General features: G+C 47.6%; 1 protein-coding gene across 3 annotated transcripts in view; it reads left to right on the top strand.

Annotated features, from left to right (window-relative positions):
- The window catches only part of FGF1 (fibroblast growth factor 1), a 466,028-nt gene that overhangs the window by 428,768 nt on the left and 12,461 nt on the right, over positions 1-24,799 (top strand). For all 3 annotated transcript variants that reach the window (XM_078653066.1, XM_078653065.1, XM_078653064.1), the window contains one exon: positions 23,228-23,331. In XM_078653066.1, the coding sequence (XP_078509192.1) occupies positions 23,228-23,331 (104 nt within the window). The remainder of the gene's footprint in view (positions 1-23,227; positions 23,332-24,799) is intronic.

Here is a 24,799-nt window from a genome sequence, read left to right on the forward strand (position 1 = left end):
ATTTTTGCCGCCATCTTTTTCCCTTGCATGTAACAACTGGCCCAAACGTGCACTATTAATGAAGGAATCATTAGTAGATGTTAATTTCTCCAATTTGTGATTTTCACTGTTCACCACCCTCTTCTACTCTATCCCATGTTATTTTCTTTTTCTGTAAGCAAAAGCATTAGCAGCAATAGCTCTCTTTAAATTCAGGCAAGCATATGCCGGGCATGCGGTATCACAAGACTTTATGTTAGTCGTTCTTGCATATGCGTGAGAGTTTTCCCTCTCAAAACGGGATAATCACGTTACTGTTTACGCAATCTTAGTTCGCACATGCGCAAAAGCGTTTTCCAGTTTAAACGGGTTTTAGTCGCGTTGCATTTTATTCTTTATTATTTAAACATGCATAAAAGCTCTCTTCTCACGTGTAAATGGTGTGTGTATATTCATTTTGTTTGCTTTACTATTTCTACCGATTAGTACTGGTAATGCAATCCTTGCTCCATCACCCCGCTATATGCACTTACCTTTTCGATATTTGGTCTTTGTTATTTTGACCACGATATTTTGGGAGCACTATGTTTCTGTAGTCAATTTCTCTACATGCATATTGCCACATCAGAACTTGCTGAGTGTCCAGTCAAGTGAAGGAAATTAAAAATATATTTCTTTTATCCAACGTGCTAGGAAACTTTGTAGATGATAATTTGGAGCTCAAAGATAAAAGAAATCTGGTTGTTCACTCTGCCTTGATGTTGGCATTTTACTGGATGCTGGTGCCAGTCTCAAGTGATTGAAATCACCTTGTGTATTAGCTAGCAATTGCCTTGTCTCTTGATACAATAGATGCCCTCACACTCACCAGGACTGAGGTTTCCAGTGGACACTGTAAGGATAATTGTCTCCTGGATATGATTCATGTTGTTGTTGATGCTTTACAAACAGAGCACAACACACTGCTGGACTGGAAATGCACCCAAAGGGTGCCACCTGTCTATATTAAAGCTTTTGGGCAGACTGACAGTTGGTAGCAACTGATTGGCATGCTGGTCACAGGGATATATCTGTACACTCTCGAGTGTCTACTGACCCTTCTCATATAATCCATTCGGTTTAACAAGACTGCAGTATGTCACATGCCCCTTCTTTTTTGCTGAACTGTTGTTAGTATCTTTAAAGACCATGTGCTGTGTGAACAGTGCATATTGTACAAGATGTTGGTTCAGTGCATCACTGTTAAGGCCATTCTGTCTTGCCTATATTTGAAGGCCACCTCTTGAAGAACCCGTAGGAGTTTCTAAAATATTTGGTTTCTGCTAGCAGTCTTCAGTCATCTCTCTGAACTGCCTTGCAATATCCAATAGACTATGTTGGTTTGTCTGTTTGAGCAAAGCAGGCTTCTGCTTTGCCTTTCTGCAGTGTGTTGCCACTTGGAATATATGGCATGTGACTTCCCAATACATAGTCCAGTGTCCATTTGCTCCTCTCTCTTCTCTCCAATGTAGGAAGTCTGTGAAAATGCCAGTGAAGTTGCTGCATGTTCTGGTGGGCTACGCAGAAGGAATTCATAAGTGACACACCTTTTGTTTGGGCCCTGACTTTCCATACTTATCCCCAGCTTTCATACATTCTGGATTTCTGGAGGTGTACCCTTCTAAAAAACAGTTTTATTGAGGTTTACGTAGTAAGCAAACAAACACTAGGATCGTTCCAATAAAAAATGTAGGAATGCATAGATTCTCATAGTGCCCTTTCCAGGGCTCTCACAAGATGATAGAAGGCAAAAGATACTAGCCACATCATCGAAAGAGATGAGCGGCACCTTACAAACCAAGCTGTTCATACATTTCAATAATCTAAGTCATGTTCTGAAGAATTCTGTGTCAGGAAAATCAGTCACAGCATTGATCATATTACCCCAGTCACACAAGTCTTCCTCTATCTTCTCATCAGTCTGCACCCTGACCATGCAAGTCTCTTGTGCCGCCAACCATGCATAAACACAGATGTTCATCATAAAGTTTGGACCTGTTCCTTTTAGCCGGTGCATCGATATGCCGTTCTTACAGTCGGATACTCTATAATGTACATGGAGTGTGGGGCTAGCTGCACGGAACTAAAACCCACTGTATCTATCATTGTATTTGTTACTCTTTCTACTCCATGTTTGAGGTGTCCCCTAGCCCTTACCTAGGGTGTCCTTGCTCCGGTGGGTGAAACACTGTTTGCTGGAAGCTATTAGTCCTATAATTGTGTATCCCTGACTTGACAACAAAAATCTTGACACGACTGGCCAATTCCAAGATGCACGTCTGACATATAGTTTTGGAGAATACTTAGTTGCTCACTGTGAGGTTGCATTTAATTTTCACATGAACTTGACTGGGAGTTGTTTGAGGCCCAACTAGGACCCTTTGGATGCTGTCTGGTAGCCCGCTGTTACTCCCACTAGAGTCTGAAAGTATTAATGCACTTGCCACCACTTTGATATGAAATTTACCCCAGTTTCCCCTTGTCAACAATACTATTCCTTTCATTGGCTTTTGAACCCCCTTAAATGTTTGGTTGATGAGTTTGTTGTACCTAGCACAATTGTACAGTATTGGCCTATACTACATGCACCTTGAGATGCATCTATTCATTCACAGGCTGCATAAAAGCAGTAACAAAGGGGATGCCTTTCATGGACCCACAAAAAACAGTGTAACCCCTTTTATGGGACCCACTTTCACCAGGTGTAAATGTAGGAACTGAAATCTGCTGGGAGACAAAAAAAACGTGAGGATCCAAAGATTGATGAACTCTTCACAATCCCTTGCCATAGGATAACATTGCCCATAGGCAGTAGGTTCACATGGACTATAACAAATAACCATGTACGGGCTAGAATAATCACACCACTGGGCCTATGCTTGGACCGAGTTGCTGCAGGCATATCACTCCCGCTTCAAAGATTCTTCACTTGCTCACCATCAATTAAATGTCATAAAGTGCCTGTCCACATCTGACTAGGGACTGCATGGCCTCGCCCTGGTTACCACTCATCCAGCCTGATGCAGGCCTCCCAAAACATAATCGCCGGACAACCCACTGGCTATTAAAGACTTGGCTGAAGATGGCTTAGCACCCAGGGCTTGGCTCGCTGCTAGATCGCAGTAAAGCATTCACTATAGCAGCTTGAGCTTGGGTATCAGTGGACAGACGGAAGTAATTTTGAACTGTGACTCTAGAGCCATAAAATAGAAGCAAGCACTTACAGAAAGAAGACACCGGGCACAGTTGTGGGGTGGTAGTCAAAGGGCAGCAAGAGAACCAAACAGGATTGCAGAGATCCTTGCCCAAACGCCTCAACCCCATCCTCAACACTGCCAACAATTGAAAAGCCGTCAGCCGCTTCTGCGAAGCATGACAAAAAATCTCACCTGATGACTTCCGCACTTGAGCACAAAAACTCCGCCATTCCTGCACTGGACACACACCCACACATCCACTCACTCAGCCACACCCACTTGCTCCTGCAGGCCTGGTCCGTCTTAGACTGTCCCAGCAAATGCCCAAATGCACTCCATCTAGACGTACCTCCTCAAACACTCTACCTGCTTTTCCCCTTGCCCCCACCAGCTCTGTAACCCGAAAAGCCCCAAAAAACATCCATATCATGCACAAGCGAAACACCGCAACCTCATATGTGTCATAACAACAATTAGGTAACTCAGCCAACAAGCATTGTAACAGATCAAAAGTAATGGCGTCCCTAGTCGCCTCCCCCCTCCCCTCCTCACCCCTCTCCTCTTTCACGCCCCCAACCTTTCAACATTCTGCTCAGCAGCTCGCTTTTTACTGGATCAAAACCCATGTACAACATGCTATAGAAGGAAATCCCCGCCAGTTTCCCCGCAATTGTGGTAGGAGACAAGCTCTTGTCTATGCAATACAGAACAAATTGAAGAACTCCCTGTTTGCTGTCATGGCGGGACATGGGCCATGTCTCAGTCGTCCATCCTGAAAAAGTGCTGAATTCCGACCACGCCAACCTGTAACTGCGCCTCTTAGAGTCAGCTATTAATCGTTTGACCAGGCCCACTACTCCTACTCCCCCCAGGCCCAGATGCCATCCGGCACCTTGGTCTTGCAAGCCTCCGTTCACGGCGCCAAATGTCTGAAACGCTGCCACTGTGAACGAGACAATGCATCCGCAATGTCATTACTTGCACCTGGGAATGTTGTGCGCGGAAGAGCACATTCAAATGCATGCACTGCAGCATAAAACTTCGCAACAAGCGCAGCACCCTCAAGTCTCTTGCCCTCTGCCTATTCACCAAGTCCACTACCGTCATGTTGTCAATGTGAAAAAGAACTGACCTGTCTCAGAATACCGGGCCCCACACCACCAGTGCCACCAACAACGAAAAGAACTCCAAGAAAACAATGCTTCTCCCTTGTGTCAGCGTGTGCTCCGGCCACCACTCCGCGCACCACCTCCTGTTCCAGAAGACCCCAAAACCTGAAGCCCCCGCCGCGTCAGACAAGATCTGTATCTGCCAAACCATCCGATCATCCACAAAATCCAACGAGACTCCATTGAAATCCGACAGCAACATTTGCCACACCCGCAGGTCCCCCTGGACCCCCATGGAGATCCTGACTCTGTGATGCGGCAGCGCCGCCCCCGACATGGCCATGCCGAGACGTCTGCAGAATGTCCTACCAGCTCGCACCACCCGACATGCAAAGTTCAGACAACCCAGGAGTTGCTGCACTGTCCACAAGTCAATCTTTCTCTCCCCAACCATGCGCTGCAAGAAGGCCTGCATCTCATCCACTTTCTTCTCAGGAAGTTTGGCCAACCACTCCACAGAATCCAACTCAATTCCCAGGAAAGTAAGCTGGCAGCTGGGTCCCACCATCTTCTCAGGGGCCAATGGGACCGCAAACTCTTCTGCCATGACTTGAAACTGAGCCAGTGCCCAGCCACAACCTTCCGACTTAGCTCTCCCGAGAAATAGAAAGTCGTCCAAATAGTGCAACACTTCACGATGACCACTGCGGCTCATAAAAGCCCACTGTAAGAAGGAGCTGAAAGTCTCAAACAACGCACTGGAAATCACGCAGCCAATCGGCAACACTTTGTCCACAAAAATGGCCCCTTCAAATTGCATCCCCAGAAGCGAGAAATACACGGGGTGTATGGGGAGGAGGCAAAAAGCCGACTTTATGTTACACTTTGCTAATCCCGCCCCCCCTCCCACACATCCGCACCAGACTGCTCGCATCGTCCACCGAGGCATATAGCACTCTGGAGTCCTCCTCCGCAATGTAGTCGTTAACAGAACTCCCCTCCGGCCAGGACAAATGGTGGATCAACCTGTATTCACCTGCCTCCTTCTTCGGTACCTCCCCCAAGGGCGAAATAATCAGGTCCTCCACCGGCCAATGGTCAAACGTGTATACAATCCTGCCTTCCCCAACCTCTTTCCGCAACTTGCCTGCGACAACTCCCGGCAATTCCTATGCAGATTTCAAATTCTCCGCCCACCTCTGTTCCCGGGGGCACTGGTAATCGACCCAGAAACCCTCCTTGAAACCTCTCTCTCGGAGTATGTAGAGAGCCATGGACTCATGGCCTCAGTGTTAAATGGCGTAGGAGCCCTTTGGCCCAGCTTGTCCCCTGTCCTTAGTGATTCTCCACTGTTATGAGGGTGTGGCCAAGGTAGATCATTGCGTGAGAGGGTGGCGACCCCTACATTTGGAACACTTGTGCTTAAATTTGCAAGGGTGCCTGGTGCAGAAACCCTTGTTGAAGTTCTAGCAAGCCCCCGTGGTGTTCCCGTTGGGCTTGGGCAACTGGCCAGCTGTACCTGTGTAAACACTCTGCCTGCCCGCCCCGCTCTGGGAGGGACGCTGCTGAAAAAGCCGGTACGTGGCCGGCAGGCCACTGGCCGTATGTGTCGATGCATGGAGGACATCCACTGCATCCACGACTCTTGATCAACCTCACCCCACGGTTTATCCGGATTGACGCTAATCCTGGCCCTGAACTCCTCATCATAACTGAGCCACGCGAAACCACCGAAATGCATCTGAGCTTTCCATTGACTTCAACAACGCTATCGCCCGGTCCAAATGTTTCTCACATTATATGGTTGCGTATATCAAAAAGGCAAAAAGTTTTCCGTATTAACTGGTACCTGCAGCCGCCTCGTCAATTCCCATTCCTCCTCTTTGGATCCCTCCTTGGCCTGTATCTCCCTATGCAACAGCTTGAAAACTTCCACATACTCATGTTTCCAAATCCTTTTCCTGTTTTTTTCTGATAAATGTGACCCCAGTGCCACAGCCAAACCCATATACAGCAATTTCTTACGATGTTTTCATCACCTTTGTCATCTTTCCCTTCCTGCTTGTCCGTCTGGACACCTGCGCCTACCAACTGCTTGTCCCTCCAGCCTGATCAACTGCTGGCTTAGCAGGCCCCACCATATCCTTCAGAGATCCCTCCCCCACACCCACGGACCAATAGGCCTTCTTCCGCCCCCCTTTGGGGCCGTCATCCCAAGCCACCCACCAAGCACCCTCACCTGATAGCTTCGTGGGCACCTCCCGTTCTTTGCCTCTGGCGTCCACCGTCTTCTGATATGCCTTCTTGCCCCCGATGGTGCTGGCCTGTGGAGCCTGTAACACACCAAATGCTCTTGTTGCCTCTTTCAGCCTCCCCCAATCCCCCCATCATGCCCTTCACCCTCTTCCAGCTCATCGTTGTCATCATCATAATCCAGTTGCTCCTCATTCTCCACGCAACAGGCGCCCCAGCACCTCACGCACTGCTCTCTTCAAGCCCTCTCCTTTCACACCAAACACAGCCTCACTCTCCGTCGCCGCAGATCCCGCTCCCTCGATAGAGGGCAGGCCGCCGCAGACCCCCTGCTTCTCCGGCCCAGTGTCTCGAGGCTGCCTTGCCCCCCACCGGCCCACCCACACTTCTACCAGCCTCCACCGCTGGTTGGTGCCCCCCCCCCCCCCCCCCAGGTTGTACAAACCTGAGGGGGCCCCTGCGCCATCGGGTCTCGTAGCCATCATGGCTGTCCCTACACCTGACGTAGAGGGTGTCGCCTCATCAACCCAGACCCAATTGCCCTGAGGGCCAGTGGCCCCACTGCCAGGCTCTGCCCTGACCTCCTCTGCGAAACCGTGGGCACGGGGTCTCCCTAACCCGTGTGCACCACCTGAGTCCCTGGATGCGCACCCTGCCTGCCACTGCTTCTCAGTCTCCTGAATAATGCGGCGCTGGTCCCTAATCTTCTCCTCCAAGGACATCCCTGACCACCTGGGTAACACTGCTGGATAGCCCTGCTCACTCCACCCCAGGCCGCGAAGGCCCGGACGCACTGCAACCTCCCTCCCCTGTGGCACCTGATGTGAACTGGCTGCTATGGGGGCCGCCCCCCCCGCCACAACACCGTGGCGCAGACGAGAGGTCGACAGGACCCACGTCCCATCGCCCCTCTTTCCCTACCACTGACTTGCTGTCCGACAATACCAGGGCAAAATCTTCCCCACAGGCCCTCCCTCCCCTTCTCCATACTTCCCCTCATCTTCACTCTCTGACTGGGGCACTTCCCCTGGGGCCTCAGCAAATTGGCCTCCAGTACCTTCTTCTGCTGCAGGCTTGGAATGCTCTCACCCCGATCCCCTACCGGCACACGATGTTTAGAGGCAGTCCCCTCGCCACTCCCACCCGACTCCTGAGGCGCTGATGGTGGGGCCTCATCCACTTTCAGGCGCGCGGGCAGGCTATTACGCCGGCACTTGCGCTTTCCTGCCTCATTCAGGCCGAGACCTCGCCCGGACGTACCTTTACGTGACTGTGGTGGCTCTTCAAGGCACGCCACCACTGGTGGCTCTTCAAGGCATGCCACCACCGCAGCTGCGACCCCTGCGGAAGCAGACCTGGGGGTCCGGGTCATTCTGACCCAGGCCTGCTCCAGCACGCCGGGCCGCAGGAGATCCGCTCTCTCCGCTTGGCCCAGCACTTGTAGAGCGGCGTGGACTGCATCGGCATCTGGTGTCTCCTTTCCGGGCTGGAGGGTGAGTGGGGCCGCCTCCGCCGCTACGCTGACTCCAAGGAGGGGCCTGGGAAAACACGGAGGAGGGGCGGTGTAAAGCACGATCACAGGGGATTTAAAAGCTAATCAGCGCAAACGGGGTCACCAGCAGCACTGTGCCAAAAACCAATCGACCAATTGGGCCTAACTAAGCCTAACTCTAGATTCCAAGAAATTATTCGACCCTTCCCCACAGGCGCTGAGGGCAGGAAGAGGAAGAAACCTCCTCCTCTGCCCCCTATAACCTAGCCCTAGACCCCACCCCTTGACCCTAACACCCCACCTTGTCCTTCCTGTGCGCGAAAACCCCGGGGGGAAGACTTGTCTGCCGACCCTACTTCCCCCGGGGGCCGCAGTGAAAACTATCGCTGTACAAAAATCCAACTATGCTCGATATTAATGTCACATTAATACTATTGGAATATTTTCCTCTTTAGGGCTGGGAGACAGGTGACTCCTCGGGCCCGGAAGAAGGCTGAGAAGCCAGTTTTATCTTGTGATTGGTTTAAAGCCACATGGGCCATGACTGAGCGGAAGCAGCTGGTTGAGGACTTTTTCTCATATACCTCATTACTGAAATACCACCTTAAATTATGTGCTGGCGCTTGCAGCGGAGTGAGATGCAAGTTCTAAAGAAAGTATTATTACCCACCGCAGGAATACACTTTTTTTAGGCTTGGCCTTTCGAACCAGTCTGTGGCTGCACTCTTATTATAAACAGTGGCTACACAAAAAAAAAGCCTCACAGTGGGCTTAAAAAGCATGACTTAACGCTGTGTAAACATCGCCTGGGAACGGAAGGTCTATTTCCTAGAATAAACTCAGCATAACATGTAACTTTCGAAACCATGTGTGGGCAGAGGACGTGGAAAGAACATTGCAATAATACAGCGGCAGTCCCGCAGCATGAGTAAGCGTGCCCGGGCTTTCCTAGGGAACGCTGCACGTCGTTACTACTGCCGAGGAGACATTTACACCACTTAAAGCAGCAGCAGGCCCCGAAGTGCTTTTCTGGAATGTTCTCCCCGTGAAATAATACCAAAGCTTCAATTTAGTTCATTTTTTCCAGTATCCTGGCGCAGCCTGTATAGGCAGAATAACAAAGGGCGATGGGGGAGATGCTGGAATTATCTCAACCACTCTGGGCCACATTCCAGTCCATCATCTTTTGCTTACTGTGTAGCTTCTACGCTGCTACAGAAACGGACCAACAATGTGCAAGCGAGTCTTGGCCCCTTCCCCAGTAGGGAAAGTCAAGGCCAAACTGCTAGCCCACGTCTCTTCTGCAGAGGAGCAAAAGCAACCCCACGAATATCTCTCCCGTTTCGGGTCTGTCAGTTAGGTGCAGCTCGAGTTCTCTGTGGTGTGTAGAGTTACCCCAGGAAGTGCTGAGACCAGGGACAGGTACAAGTGCTTATTCTTGTTTGGATTGTTCCTCTCTGATACAGTTTCTGCTCTATTACACGGAGAGTATCTCCACAAAATTCAGCTCGTACACTGCCTGTTCCTCGTTGCACTTCCTATGCCACACCTGGGGCAAGCAGACGAGTGAGGGGTCCCACTGTGGATCTAGATGGTGGCATTCAGCAACGTCTTTGTCCTATGGGATGGTACCTGGTTCCGCAAGCTACCTGGTACCATTCACATTAAGAGCTTCTGACTGAATTTTTTTCTTTTTAGCTCACTGTGCCACTTAAAATATGGGTGAATCATTGTGGAAATTAGTCTTGGCCCTCCTCCAGCAAGGACCGTCCAGTCGACTTGCTGTTCTTCAGCACAGACAGCTCCCGATATCTTGGGTACTATGGCATCTCAGACCACAGGACTGATGTCATGGCATATGTATCACGCTTTGGGCATCTTACTGAGAAAATTAATAAGCATTTGCAATGCAACAGGTCTCGCGTTTTTAAAATTTAGAGGTATTGGCGTTGTATATAATAAACTGGTCAAGCAAAATATGACTGTTTAGTGTGAGTTACGCTACTTGCTGATTTACCATGTGCGTGAATTTTAGAATGCATAGGGCCTTCAAGAGTGGACGCAGAAAAGCAGCCTTAGTTGCAAGAAGGGAGCAAGTGATCGGAAATTTTTAAAAAAAGAAAGCAGGAGGGAGCTGAGGGTGAGTGGAAGGAGGTGGGGGGGAGTTAGGAAAGCAGGGCAGGGAATGTTGGATTATGGGAACAATAGAAAGGAATGATGGAGCTCAGGCGAGGAAGAAAAAAATGGCATTTGATGGGACTTGTAGACGTGCGAATTGGGCTGCGGGCAGGGAGATTAGCGCATTGGTGGGGGGCAGGAAGGCAACTTCAGAGGGTGGAAGTATAATGTGAGAAAGAGGAGGAGCAAGAAATAAGAGAAAGGAGGGTACAGGAGAATGGAGAAAGACCAGAGGAATAGAGGAAACATGAGAGGTAAGGCAGGAAGAAGTGCATGGGCGTTGGAGTGGATTTATGGAGCATTATGTTTAGGAGCAGCAACACTCTTATTAGTATACAAACTGGTTGTCACTCACCGTAAACCCATGCGCCTCAACCATGCAATAAAGCCGAGGTGATCGTCTGTGAAGCACCAGAAAGTAACCATCTCTCTACCGCGGTTTCGCGCTCTCCTTTCTCGCAGCAGGGAGGAGTTGAGGGTTGGGGCATGGGGACGGGGAAATAAAGTACAATAGTCTGAGTCAGCTGAGAAAGGCCCTTCCTGTGAAGCAGGTTTAAATTAGCACTCTGCTTGGATTAGAGACACATTCACAATAGGACCCTTTATATAGTGTTTTATTTATGACGACTGTGGCATCCTTCCCTGAGAGGAGCATGGGAACTGTTACTGGCATCACGCTGGGCTGATGGTATACCCAGTTTAGTAGGCACTTGCCATAACGGAACAGACACCAATGACTCGCATGCATTGAAGACTCAGTGCGTTTCTCTCTCTTAGGGGTTGTAGTCCACAGGACAATTGCTCTTACTGGCAATATACCTCATTAGGACTACAATCCCCAGAGGGGCTTCTAAAGCTACTTTTACAGATGGGACGTGCTGAACGGACGCATTGAAGCATAGTGGTGTTAAAACTAACAAGTGGTGGTTACGCTGCTAGCAAACCGCAATAATGGCTGCCCAAATGGTAGCTGTCTCAGTGATATCCACTTCTTGCAAAGCTGCTTCAACACTGTCAGAAAACGAATGGTCAATTGACACTTCCTATGACATCACTCCCTTTGACATTACATCTTATGTAAATTAGAGGGGCCTCGCATGTTCCTATCCTGCCAGGGCCCCACAAAACCTAGGACCGGCCCTGTACTCAGAAGTATTTGTGCATCAATAAAAGGGTCAAGTTACTGTGCAGTTCATAAGTTACAATCGTAATTTAGCACTGTGAGCTATGAACTGCCATCAAAGAACCGCATGCAAGCTGCATGGTACAGGTTAGAACTTTCTGTTTCTTCCCAGATTTTAATTAACCTAATGTTGCTTAAAAAAAAGGTTTGTGTAGAAATAAATAATTTTTACTAAAGTCAACCCTAACAAGTATTATGTGCTGAATTCTGAGTTTGTGCTACTTCATAGCTAGCACTTTAAAAAAAATGCCTACCAGTATGGATGGCATGTAAATCCTACATCTTGTAGTCCCCTTTGCCTTATTTAACATTTTCTATTCACCGATATACAAATGTATTATTCATTGTCTCTGTATGTGTGTGTGATGTAAAGTGCTCCGACACCCTACACTGGTTGAGAGGTGCTATAAAACAAATTAAATACATGTGAGAAAGGGGCTATGGAGTGGTGAGAGGCACTGTTGGAGGGTGATAAAGAGGAACTCATTAAAGAGCACCAACAAAGGTTGTATCCTGTGCTCTGTAAGGTCATAATTTACTATTACTATAATGATATGTGTTGTAGAATACACATTTTTCCCCCAGATTGTCTTGAGAGGAGACCCCTCCCACCCCCTACTCCCCAGCCCCCATCTGTAGTTCTCAGGCTCCTTCGCTGCACTCACTATGCACAGTAGCAGGGGATGGGGGGAGGGGTGGTCTCACAAAATTTGCCAGGGCTTCTTTGGGTTGTCAGTCCGGCCCTGCCTGGAATAGTCAGTCTTTGGCAGCCCTGTCATGTGCACCTAGGTGGTGCCAGGTGCAGTGGCCTCCTGTGAAGGGCTCCGTCCTTTACTTAACTAGAAATTAAACACAACAACCTGCTAACCACGCCCTCCCCCACGTTGTAGTGAGCTACATTGAAGAACAAAGTGCTACATAAATGCGATAATCCAAACTAAACACTGAAGTCATCTAGGGAGCCACTCACAGAAGAACGGGCCAGCAGCAAGTGGTGACAGCCTTTCATTGCGCTTACTGCTGGATTTAATGTGGCGCTGTGGCACGCGATCACTCCTGGTTGCTTAGAGACCTCGGCAAGGTGTGACGTGCAATGGAACTGTTCCAGACCTACCAAAGAACTGTCTGTGATGCCGCAACGCTGGTAGAATATATTGTTTAATGTTTACACGCTCAGCCGAGCACATAAATATAAACCTATATTACCCCGGGACGCAACTTATTTAGTCTAAGTGATAGAAAAGAACTGAAGTGCAGGCTGACTATTGGGGTCAGGACCTGCTGTGGAATCTCTTGATTTGCCGAAGACCAGTCAACCTCTGGCAGAGATTACGCCACAGCCAGAGGTTGTACCAGGATTAAATGGTGCACAAAATAAAGATTGGAAGTGAGAAGGTGAAAGACTTCCTCGAAACGTGAAACTCCTGCTGCTCGTGTTATAGTTCTTGGAAGGATCGTAGAGTGCGCGCCTAAATTGACCTCAACTGAAACAAAAGCAACCCTCATAAAACCCTCTTGTTTCGAGGCCGACAGGCCTAACTTTACAGGCCTGCACGCTTCCTGGTTACCATGGAAACCTGGACTTACGCCGGGACAGCCCGGCAGAAAGAACGACCTCGCTCCAAAAGAGAGAAGTCGCGGTTTATTGCAATAGTTCGTGGAGCTGCTTGAATACTCTAGGAACGGACACTCATGGTGCTAAGGTAAGACCAACTAACACGGCTCTGCTGTCCCATCTGCCAGGGAGGTGTTGTAACTGTGATCGGTTTACCTCTGGCCTGACGAGCCTTTAAAGTACCCAGAGCTCCCAGTCGCTGCAGGCCCAAGCTCTCCATGGAAGTTAATTCACACCATCCCTGCTCTGGCCCCCGTCAAATGGTTACCTTTTGTACCACTTAGTAGCTACAAAATTGCCTGTATCACAAAGCACTACATATGAACATCCCTATATGTTTGTCACAAAACCTAAACCTAGCACCAGAAGGATTCACAACACCAAAACAATTCTTTGCCTTCAAATTCTCACTTTAATTATAAAGACTCCACCCCCACCCAGCCACCTCTAAGGGTTAATGCCCTAAAGTATGGAATACCCTCAACCCTCCTTATCTAGGAATGCCCTAAGATTTAGCATGCTCTAGCCACCTCAACTCAGTGAATGTCTTAAGATTTGGAATACCCTGCCAGCCTATATCAATCAGGCACCGTTGTTTAAAGTATCCAACAAGCAAAAGCACGTTTATAGACAACTGGTTAATATTACAGTTTAGCAATTCACAACATTTATGATGCACACAATTTTCAATCTTAAATTAATTTGGAGCATCATTTCCCTGGCAGCGGACTATCCACGTAAAGGGCTTGCATCCTGCATGTGCTAATACCGAACGAACGATGCAGTGTAAACACGTGCGTGATAAATATGCAAATAAAGTACAAAGGGTGCTGAACCGAATAAATAGTACCACTGGCTTCCCCATCACATCCTTTTTCCACCCATCTCTTCTTAATCGGAACCGACACTCAATAATATCCCCATACAGAAGTCACCCCATACATATGAGACGTCCCTGCTACAACAACGTCATCTGCAAAGTTATTCAGCTGCCACCTGGCAGAAAGAACAGCGCTTGGAAGCGAGCGCGGTACCAAGTCTGGATCTAGGCAGCCAGAGCCATAACTAAGCCTTCTAACGCAATCCTATGTGTGCGAAGAATGGATCTCACGCAATACTCCGCTCGTTAGCAACAGAATCTGAGTCGGTCCAAAGTGATCGTCAATTCGGCGTACTGTCAAAACAAAAATACACATCTAAACTGTAACCCTCCCACGATGCTCATTCAGTCCAAAGCATATTCACGTATGAATAACATTTCGAAGTCTGTAGACCCTCCTAGAAGCGTCTGCATTCTCTGCTCTCCATGTCTCACAGGACAACCGCAGCAGTAGCGGATGCAGACATTTGAGCAATACCATGCGCGCCACCAATCCGCAAAAGAACCCAAAAAGGCTTTGGCCTTTTCCAGGGGGGGTGTGTGCGTACTCGCGAAGTAACCATGGGCGTGCTCCCCACCAGGGAGAATGCGGCATCCAGTCCCAGCCAGTAGCGTGAAGTCCGGCGAGAGAGGAAAGGGAATCCCTCACAGGCAGCACTCCCCTGGAGCCAATTACATCAGTCCCCAGCGGCAGCAGCAGTCGGTTCACAAGGTCAGCAGGAGCCCCGCTCCCCTTCCCCTTCCCGCAGCCCCGCCAAGGTTCAACCCCATCGAAATGCTTGGCTTTGCGCACGTATGCATGCTCCCTCCCCCCGGCCAGAGAAGAGACGCCGTGAACGTGCACATCTGCTGCCCGGGCGCAAGCTGAGATCGCCAGAGAAGAGACGCCATGAGCATGCACATCGGCTGTCCAGGCTATTGCACATCTCCTGTCCCCCTTCGGAAGCAAAATCCACAATAGATCTCGCCAAGGCGAACAGCGCATGTTCTGCGTCGCTAGGCGAGACCCAAAAAACATGATGGATGCAAATCAAGAGATAAACTCGGCCACAGGTAGTTACTCTGAGCTGAATTCCAGTCCACCTTATGTTTTTTTGCTCAGTATCCACTACAGACTGAGACCAACTGAGGCACTCGGTTTGTCCCCTTTGCAGATGGGACGGTCTCTTTTTTAGGTCTCGCCTAGGCAGCGCACATGCGTTGCTCTAGGAGAGGGTCTTTAGCAATCGGTCTTCACTTTTCAAGCACTCGTGCTTGTGGAGGCATCCACCTTGCGGTAGCGAGCAGTGGCGCGCTGTTTGTAATTAACGTGGCCGCGCTGCTGCTCACTCCCACAAGGTGGATGCCGCCACAAGCACGAGTACGAGTGCTTGAAAAGTGAAAGTAGTGGTCTTCCCTCACCTCCCATGAGATGTAGCCTTGGACCTAATTTGTTGACATTTAGATTACTAAATGTTGTAACAACAGCTTCCGCACGTGATCCTCATGCGTGATTAATCAATTAATCGCAGGTGATCATCATCATGATTAATCAATTAATGTCCCCATGGTCCCCCTCTTTACGAAAAACGGGGTGCTAAGTAACATTCACATGCGCTATAAGAAGGGACCACCCCGTTAAATCTGTTTTGTGTTCTATCTACTCTCCGTTTTTTTTTTCTTCTAATATTCGGACTCATTCTGCTCTCCCATGTGCCCCCTTCCGGGAAACATCCTAAACAACGAAGTTCAAACAACGACTTACATTAACAACGAAGTCTTAACAATGAAGAATCACATACAACGAAGTCCTGAACAACGACTTTTCAACGAAGAGTCAGACAGGCTTACGTCTTGTTTGTATCCGGGCAGTATGTGAGGCACGTCACTTCTCTCCGCCTCCCTACACCTCATCTACACTTTGATTAGGCAGTGTTGGAGTGTTACGTCACTCATCTCCACCCCCTCACCTTTCTGAACTGCAATACCAATACCAACCCTAATGTTCTTCAGAAGTTTGGACCCCATTTCCAAAATATCTGCCACAATTCACCTTGTCAGTACCGAACCCAAGCCACAAAACCTGAATACTAGACTTATGTGTTAAGCATTATAAAAAGCGTTACTGATGCCCGAGTAGACGGCATCATAGTTTTAAAATAAAACATTCTTTTCATTCTAAGAATCCATGCAGACGCAGATCTCGTATGTCCCGTGTCCCAGTCATATGCTGCAGGTTGTGGTGAAAAAAGCTTGTCAGTGGATTAATTTGTTCAGTTTTATGGACAGAGGTTGTAATGTTAAAATCGCCCTGTTATTTGTTGTAAAAAAAAAAAAAGGAACCGCAGGCACCATCCATAAATAAATTATCAATAAAATGGGTAATGAGCAATTTAAAAATATTTTGTTGAAGTATTGTCATTACAATAGTGCCATCTATTGGCCAGGCACGAGGTGTTTCATTTTGTGGTTTAGGAAGTCGTTGTAAAAAAAGTAGTTGTTTAGCATAGCTCTTTGTTTAGCTTTCGTAGTTTAGGAAGTCAAGATTTAGGCAGTAGTTGTTTAGACATATATCCCCCCCCTTCGAGATCCTCCTCTCCTTCTGCATTCTGCCAGCACCCTCCTACCCAATAGTTGTCCACGTCCACCACCACATTCTCCACCACCACGTCCACCACCACCACTTCCACCACCACATCCAACACTACCACGTCTAACACCACCACGTCCAACACCACCACGTCCACCACCACCACGTCCACCACCACCATGTCCAGCACCACCACCATGTCCACCAGCACGTCCACCACCACCACCACGCCCACAAACACCACCACGTCCACCACCACCACATCCACCACGTCCACCACCACCACATCCACCACCATGTCCACCACGACCACCATCACCATATCCACCACCACCACCACGTCCACCACCACCACGTCCACCACCATGTCCACCACCACCACGTCCACAACCACCACCACGTCCACCACCACCACCACCACGTCCACCACCACCACCACCACGTCCACCACCACCACATCCACCACGTCCACCACATCCACCACGTCCACCACCACCACATCCACCACCACCACATCCACCACCATCACCACCACCACCACGTCCATCACCACCACGTCCACCACCATGTCCACCACCAAATCCACCACCACATCCACCACCACCACGTCCACCACCACGTTCACCAACACCACCACGTCCACCACCACATCCACCACCACCATGTCCACCACCATGTCTACCACCACCACATCCACCACCACCACATCCACCACCACCATGTCCACCAACACCACATCCACCACCACATCCACCACCACGTCCACCACCACCACGTCCATCACCACCACCATGTCCATCACCACCACCACCACATCCACCACCTCCACGTCCACCACGTCCACCCCCACAAACACGTCCACCACCACCATGTCCACCACCATGCCCACCACTACCACCACATCCACCACCACCCTACCCCCGTGATGGGTAACGTGTCACTGGAGGGCAGGGGTAATAGAAGTGTCCACCCCGGCTGTACATGGGCCATTTAAGGATGCATTGGGTGCGAGAAGACGGGAATAGGGGTTAGAAGTATTACACCAGACCCAAGATACATTTGAAGAGGCGCAATGTCACAGGGGCTCCTGTAAAAGTACTCGCAGCATCTCTACCTCACAGTGGCATACCTGCACGAGCCACTCACTCAAAACAAGCATTGGCATAGCCAATAGGTCTCGCCTTTGGGACCATATAAGTGTTTGGCATTGCAACACTTGTTGTTGCACCAAGGATATTGTGCTGGATAACTAAACACTTATAAGGTCCCAAAGGCGAAACCTATTGGCTATGCCAATGGTTTTTATATATTCTCCAGTCCTTGAGCGCTGCAACCATTACTAAGGATCTTTAAATACAGCCACTTAGTGAAATATCATCTGATTATTCTATACTAATCAGTTTTCCTATATGTATCATCCTGCAATATTTTACAGAAGCGGTATTTAAGTTATCTTTTCTATCATCCACGGTTGAAGCACTCGTGTCTGATTGCCTATTAAATATTTGTCTATAATTATTTCTGGTGCATGGGTGAAATGCACATCAAGCCTCTTTTGGCTCTGTGGTTGTGTTCTAGAGCTGCTCTTTGGTGATTGGCTAAGAAGTTGAAATGGAGTGCTTATGCTCTTTGCAAGAGAATTTGTGGGTTTAATTGTTGGTGATCTCTTTCTATAAGTGATCAATCTATTTATCTATCTATCTGCGTGACTGTCTTTGTCACTTCTATAGCCACGACAACCTGGTTGTGTGTAACTCATAGGAATGAATTTGGGAGCGATAAATCAGAGGAATATAATAATACGTTGAGGAAAGCCAGATCTTGAGATTTCATCTGACAGTAGGGTGGACATCAGTTGTTCCGAGATAGAGAGTGGGATTTCCTACTCTTTTCACAGTTGGAGAATGGCCTGCTGCCCTCGTAAAGTTGAAATTGCGGCATGGATAGCTTCACACGGGTGTACGTATTATAAATGTTTTGGAGGACTTCTCAACTTTTTCACAAAGATAGTAATAATCTTTTGTGCATAGTGAATAAGTATGCATTGTGTAGGTTTACAATACTCACCTTTAGAACCAACCTCCTGATTCTCAAAACTCTTAGCTTTAGAATTAGGCCCAGAAACGTATCATATTCACATACATTCCTGATCTAGACTGTTTTCTGTAGCTGTACATGAGATAAATATCTGCGTTGATGAAAACTGTCTGCATAGGTCTTGGAAAATTACATTTTAAAAACATTTCTCCTTTTTTTTTTCATGGAAAATATATTTCTTAAAACATTTCTCCTTTTTTTTTTCATGGAAAATATATTTCTTTGACACGGATTCCATTCTTACAACCGCCTTACGAAAATGTGAGATTTTCGTGAATGTTGCCACTCTTCCACATATACCTAGTTAACTGAGGTATTGGTTTAGAAGGAAAAAAAGTGTGGGAAAGTAGTTGCAACATTGTAAGGTACCATAAAGTTCCTATTGTACGGGGCTGCTTCTTCGCAATCGCAGAGGAGCGTCACTAAACTGCCTGGCTCAGAGCCAGCAAATGAAAAATAAAACAATGTTCATTTTTCATTAGCCTGCTCTGAGCCAGCGCTGCAGGATGGGTTGGGGACGAGACATGAGAGGGGGTAGGAGGAGTGCTATGTGCACTCCCTAAGTGCGCATATGTGTTTGGCTGCCTGTCTCAGGCCGGCCAAAACACACATGCGCACTTAGGTTCATTTTTCATTAGCCTGCTCTGAGCCAGCGCTGTAGGGTGGGTTGGGGCCGAGACATGGGAGGGGGTAGGAGGAGTGCTATGTGCACTCCCTAAGTGCGCATATGTGTTTGGCTGGCTGTCTCAGGCCGGCCAAAACACACATGTGCACTTAGGTTTCTCAAGCCCGGCTGCACTGAACAGCCGGGCTGGGGAAACCCCACAGACTTCCTGGCCTGAGCGGAGCGTCTTTCTAGCCCGCTCAGGCCAATCTCCGTGCTGTTATGCAGCATGGGTATTGGATCGGAGTCTGTCCCAGTGGCTGCTGGGACCAGGGAAAGGAGAGGCAGCACGACACGATGCAGGAGGCGGCTTCAAGTAAGTTCTTTAAACAATATATATATATTATTACTAACCCCCCACCTGCATAACCCCGCGACCCCTCCTTCGTTCACTACACCCGCCTCACCACCCTTCGTTTGTGGCGGCCGCCACGGCTATTGTTTTGTTGTTAACTGTAGCTCGCTCACCCCTTTCCCTTCTGAACTCTCTAAAAGAACTTGTGGAATCCAGACACACAAATTCCACAGTGACATCACACATTCTTCAAAGACTGGCATTACCCCAGACACTATTCCAAAGTCAGGACAACATACTAACATGAGTTGCAGAGCCATAGGGCATATCTGATGAGTATATGGACAAACATATGGATGCTCATCACATCGAAGCACAAAAACAAATGTCATCACGGGTTACTCGATAAACTCAATTTGGATAGTTTCTTCCATCTCTGGACGTAACTATCTACAGTACTGTATCACCAATTTCATATATGTGCAACCTAGCCCAAAATGTAACATTTTTCCTGCACTTACTTAAGAAAAAGGAACACCACTTGATCTGTAATCATTGTGATAGAGCTTCTCAAATGCTAATCTTACCCTGACTATACGTTGGCACCTCCATCTCTGAGGGTGCTCTTTGCTCCACTCACACCAATCAAAGCTGTTCTGCAGGCCACAGCCCGATAGGTTTCTGGCAAGAGAACATTTTACCACATTCCCCCAGTTTTGTGTGACTTACACTGGCTCATAGAAGTGGAATACTTTTACTGGACCAGCCTGATAAGCTTCACAATGCCAGTCTTGAGTTCAGAGGCTGGTGCAATGACTCTTGGTTCAGTTACATTTTGCTGCCCGCTTTTGTGCCCTGACACAGGGAGCAACCTTTACTGCTTCTCTGAGCAATTTGGTATCTTTGCCTCTGGGCACCCTACGCGGTGATCTAGATTTCACTTCCCATCGCATCGGATTGAATGAAATGTCCTATGTACCAATGTATTGACAACTTGTTCATGCCAAGGGAGTTATCTGATGACCATCTCATTTAAATGATTTGCAGAAACTTTGAGTAGACCAGTACCTTGTTCTATATATTTTAAATGAAGGTAAAGTTTATGAACATTACACATCGTTACCACTGGTGCAACTCATTCTGAACATTAGAACAGATGTATACAGTAAGTGCTTTGCAAACCATACCTGTACGTTGCACATTTCTGTTACCTGTAGCTGACTCTGAACATTTCCCTTTATGTATGTATGGTAATTGCAACATTAACAAATGGGCTGCCTACCTAAGACTGCCCATTTCCCCACTTCTTCCCTTTTGTTGTTTGTTTTAGGGTCTGTCTATGACAACCCATATAGTTTCTTTGAGAGGACCTTCCCTGACTCCACTCTGAGGCGACAAACAGCAACCTAGCTTGACAGGCTCAACATTTGAACTCTAAGCCTGAACCTGACACTGATTTGCGGTGCGCATCCGCCCCTACTGCATCCCTTCTGGAATATAAACTGGAACTCCCTGCCATCCTCATGGCTCACTTATTCCTGCCAGAGGCCAGATGGCTATTATTTCTCAAGCAGTTCTAAAAGCAGCGGAAGGCTAACTCTCTCTTGCTTAGAACACTCACTCTCTCTTGCTTGGAACACTTACTCTCTCTTGCTTGGAACGCTTAATCAGTCTTGCTTGGAATACTTACTCTCTCTTGCTTGGAACGCTTACTCTCTCTTGCTTGGAACACTTATTCTCTCTTGCTTGGAATACTTACTCTCTCTTGCTTGGAACGCTTACTCTCTCTTGCTTAGAACACTTACTCTCTCTTGCTTGGAACGCTTACTCTCTCTTGCTTGGAACGCTTACTCTCTCTTGCTTGGAATGCTTACTCTCTCTTGCTTGGAATGCTTACTCTCTCTTGCTTGGAATGCTTACACTCTCTTGCTTGGAGCACGTACTCTCTCTTGCTTAGAACTTTTACTCTCTCTTGCTTGGAACGCTTACTCTCTCTTGCTTGGAACGCTTACTCTCTCTTACTTGGAACACTTACACTCTTGCTTGGAACACGTACTCTCTCTTGCTTGGAATGTTTACTCTCTCTTGCTTGGAATACTTTCTCTCTCTTGCTTGGAACACTTACTCTCTCTTGCTTGGAACACTTACTCTCTCTTGCTTGGAACACTTACTCTCTCTTGCTTGGAACACTTACTCTCTCTTGCTTGGAACACTTACTCTCTCTTGCTTGGAATACTTACTCTCTCTTGCTTGGAACACTTACACACTTGCTTGGAATACTTACACTCTCTTGCTTGGAATAGGTACTCTCTCTTGCTTGTACCTTTTACTCTCTCTTGCTTGGAATACATACTCTCTCTTGCTTGGAACTTTTACTCTCTCTTGCTTGGAATACTTACTCTCTCTTGCTTGGAACACTTACTCTCTCTTCCTTGGAATACTTACTCTCTCTTGCTTGGAACGCTTAATCTCTCTCGCTTGGAATGCTTACTCTCTCTTGCTTGGAACGCTTACTCTCTCTTGCTTGGAACACTTATTCTCTCCTGCTTGGAACGCTTACTCTCTCTTGCTTGGAACGCTTACTCTCTCTTGCTTAGAACACTTACTCTCTCTTGCTTAGAACACTCACTCTCTCTTGCTTGGAATACTTACTCTCTCTTACTTGCAACGCTTAATCTCTCTTGCTTGGAATACTTACTCTCTCTTGCTTGGAACACGTACTCTCTCTTGCTTGGAACATTTATTCTCTCTTGCTTGGAATACTTACTCTCTCTTGCTTGGAACGCTTACTCTCTCTTGCTTAGAACACTTACTCTCTCTTGCTTGGAACGCTTACTCTCTCTTGCTTGGAACGGTTAATCTCTCTTGCTTGGAATGCTTATTCTCTCTTGCTTGGAACGCTTACACTCTCTTGCTTGGAACACATACTCTCTCTTGCTTAGAACTTTTACTCTCTCTTGCTTGGAACGCTTACTCTCTCTTGCTTGGAACGCTTACTCTCTCTTACTTGGAACACTTACACTCTTGCTTGGAACACATACTCTCTCTTGCTTGGAACTTTTACTTTCTCTTGCTTGGAACACTTACTTTCTCTTGCTTGGAACACTTACTCTCTCTTGCTTGGAACACTTACTCTCTCTTGCTTGGATCACTTACTCTCTCTTGCTTGGAATACCTACTCTCTCTTTCTTGGAATACTTACACTCTCTTGCTTGGAATAGGTACTCTCTCTTGCTTGTACCTTTTACTCTCTCTTGCTTGGAATACATACTCTCTCTTGCTTGGAACTTTTACTCTCTCTTGCTTGGAACACTTACTCTCTCTTGCTTGGAATACTTACTCTCTCTTGCTTGGAATACTTATTCCCTCTTGCCTTTTTATACCTTTATTTCTGCCATTGAATGTTTGAATGCTAAATGTGATGTATTTGTTACTGTACTTCATTAAATGAGGATGCTATCTTACTTTTAAATCGTATTCTGCTGATATGAATGAGAGTGCACTGGTATGTTCCCCAGAGGAAGATTTCTTCCAGTGATTCAGGAGTCAGTTCCAAGATTAAACTACTGGCTGCTGACTTTTGAGTTCGGGGAAGTCCAGCCTCATTTGGAAAACAGAAATCTTTTTTTTAATGTGATCTCCATATTCATTTGCTATTTTTTCCCTTTCCTTCTCAGTCCAGCTGCAGTTTTACGCGGAAAGCGTGGGCGAGGTGTACATAAAGAGCCTGGAGACGGGCCAGTACTTGGCGATGGACAGCAATGGGCGGTTATACGCATCTGTAAGTATGAGGTTGGTGTAGTGAGGGACACTCAGAGGGTATGAGAACTCCAGAATAGCCCAGCTATGAGTAATGCTGACCACACAGAAGCAGTTAGACCTCTGGAGGTTCTGATCTAAATTGTCATCTAGCGCTGCGTTATATTAGAAACCCACAGAGCAGAAACACACCCTTATGTTGTTCGGAAATTGATTGACAGCAACTTGGACCAGTTCATAGTTCTCAGAGTTCCAGTAAGGCCCGCCCAATCTCCTGTCCGCCATCTTATGTGCTTTATGTTTTATTGTAAGACAGCAGTCCATGGGGGTTTTCATGCCAGTAATACAAGATATGATGGGCCTACACATTTCATAAAGGGTTAAATAATTTTATTTCAGGTAGAGATTTTTATGGTCAGTCCCCACTGTCTTAAATCCTTCAAGGGTATGGGATTCACAAAGCAACTCAAGGAACTAAACTTGGCTCCAGATAATCAAATGCGCGCAATTCAAACTTTTCACATATACATTCAGTGCACTACACAACTCAGTCCCCACCTCCCAGAACAGCTGCATCATCTTCCACTACACCCAGACACCGCTGCTCTGCAGGACTCCTACTTGCACACATCCCACTCATACACAGAACCAGATCACAAGGATGAGCATTCTCCTACATCACTCCTAAAGGACGTTCCATGCACCTCCCACTCCAAATAACAGCCTTGTCCTCCTTCTTGAATTCTACTGAGGTAGTCACTCACAGTTACATAAAAACTGTGAGATTCTGCGGAGTTCCGCGAATGGGCGGAATTTAGCAAGTTGCGCTGCTTGCGCTGATTTTTAGTGCTGCAAGCTTGTTGCTGCAGTAAAATCAGCATGAATGGCACCAAACGGCTCACCAGAGGGTGCTGCTTCTTTCTACTCGAATGACAGCAGTCACAACGTGAACTGATCTAGCACCTGAAAACCATGCGAGGGGATGTAAATCCTCGCCCGCCATCTTAACATTGGCAAGCAGTATGCAAGAAAACACTCTGCCGAGTTTTGCAAGAACTCCCCATTCCAAGCAGGACTTGGAGTGGAAAAAAATCTGGGAACTCTGCCGGCGGAGCGGAATTTTGACCCACCCCTAAATTCTGTAAGAAGCTCAAGACCTGGCTTTTCAATTAACCAACCAACCATTGGTAGGGCTAGGCACATACACCTGCTCAACACCATGATCCCTTGTGGGTGATAGTGTGCTTTACAAATACACATAAAATAACATAACAATGTATCTTACATCCCACAGCTTGCAAGACCCTAAATTTACCAATGGCTTCAGGGGCAGTAGTATGTGACAGCTCAATTTTGCATTGCTCCTATCTAATTTTTTTATACTACGGGGGTTATTAGGATGGCGGGCGGACTTTAGTCGGCCCGCCTTCATAGCAGTGTGGGGACCAGCTGCCAGACGTGCAGCGGTCTTGCACCGCACCCTGGCGGCC

Source organism: Lissotriton helveticus, chromosome 7, assembly GCF_964261635.1.
Source record: "Lissotriton helveticus chromosome 7, aLisHel1.1, whole genome shotgun sequence".
Taxonomy (NCBI): domain Eukaryota; kingdom Metazoa; phylum Chordata; class Amphibia; order Caudata; family Salamandridae; genus Lissotriton; species Lissotriton helveticus.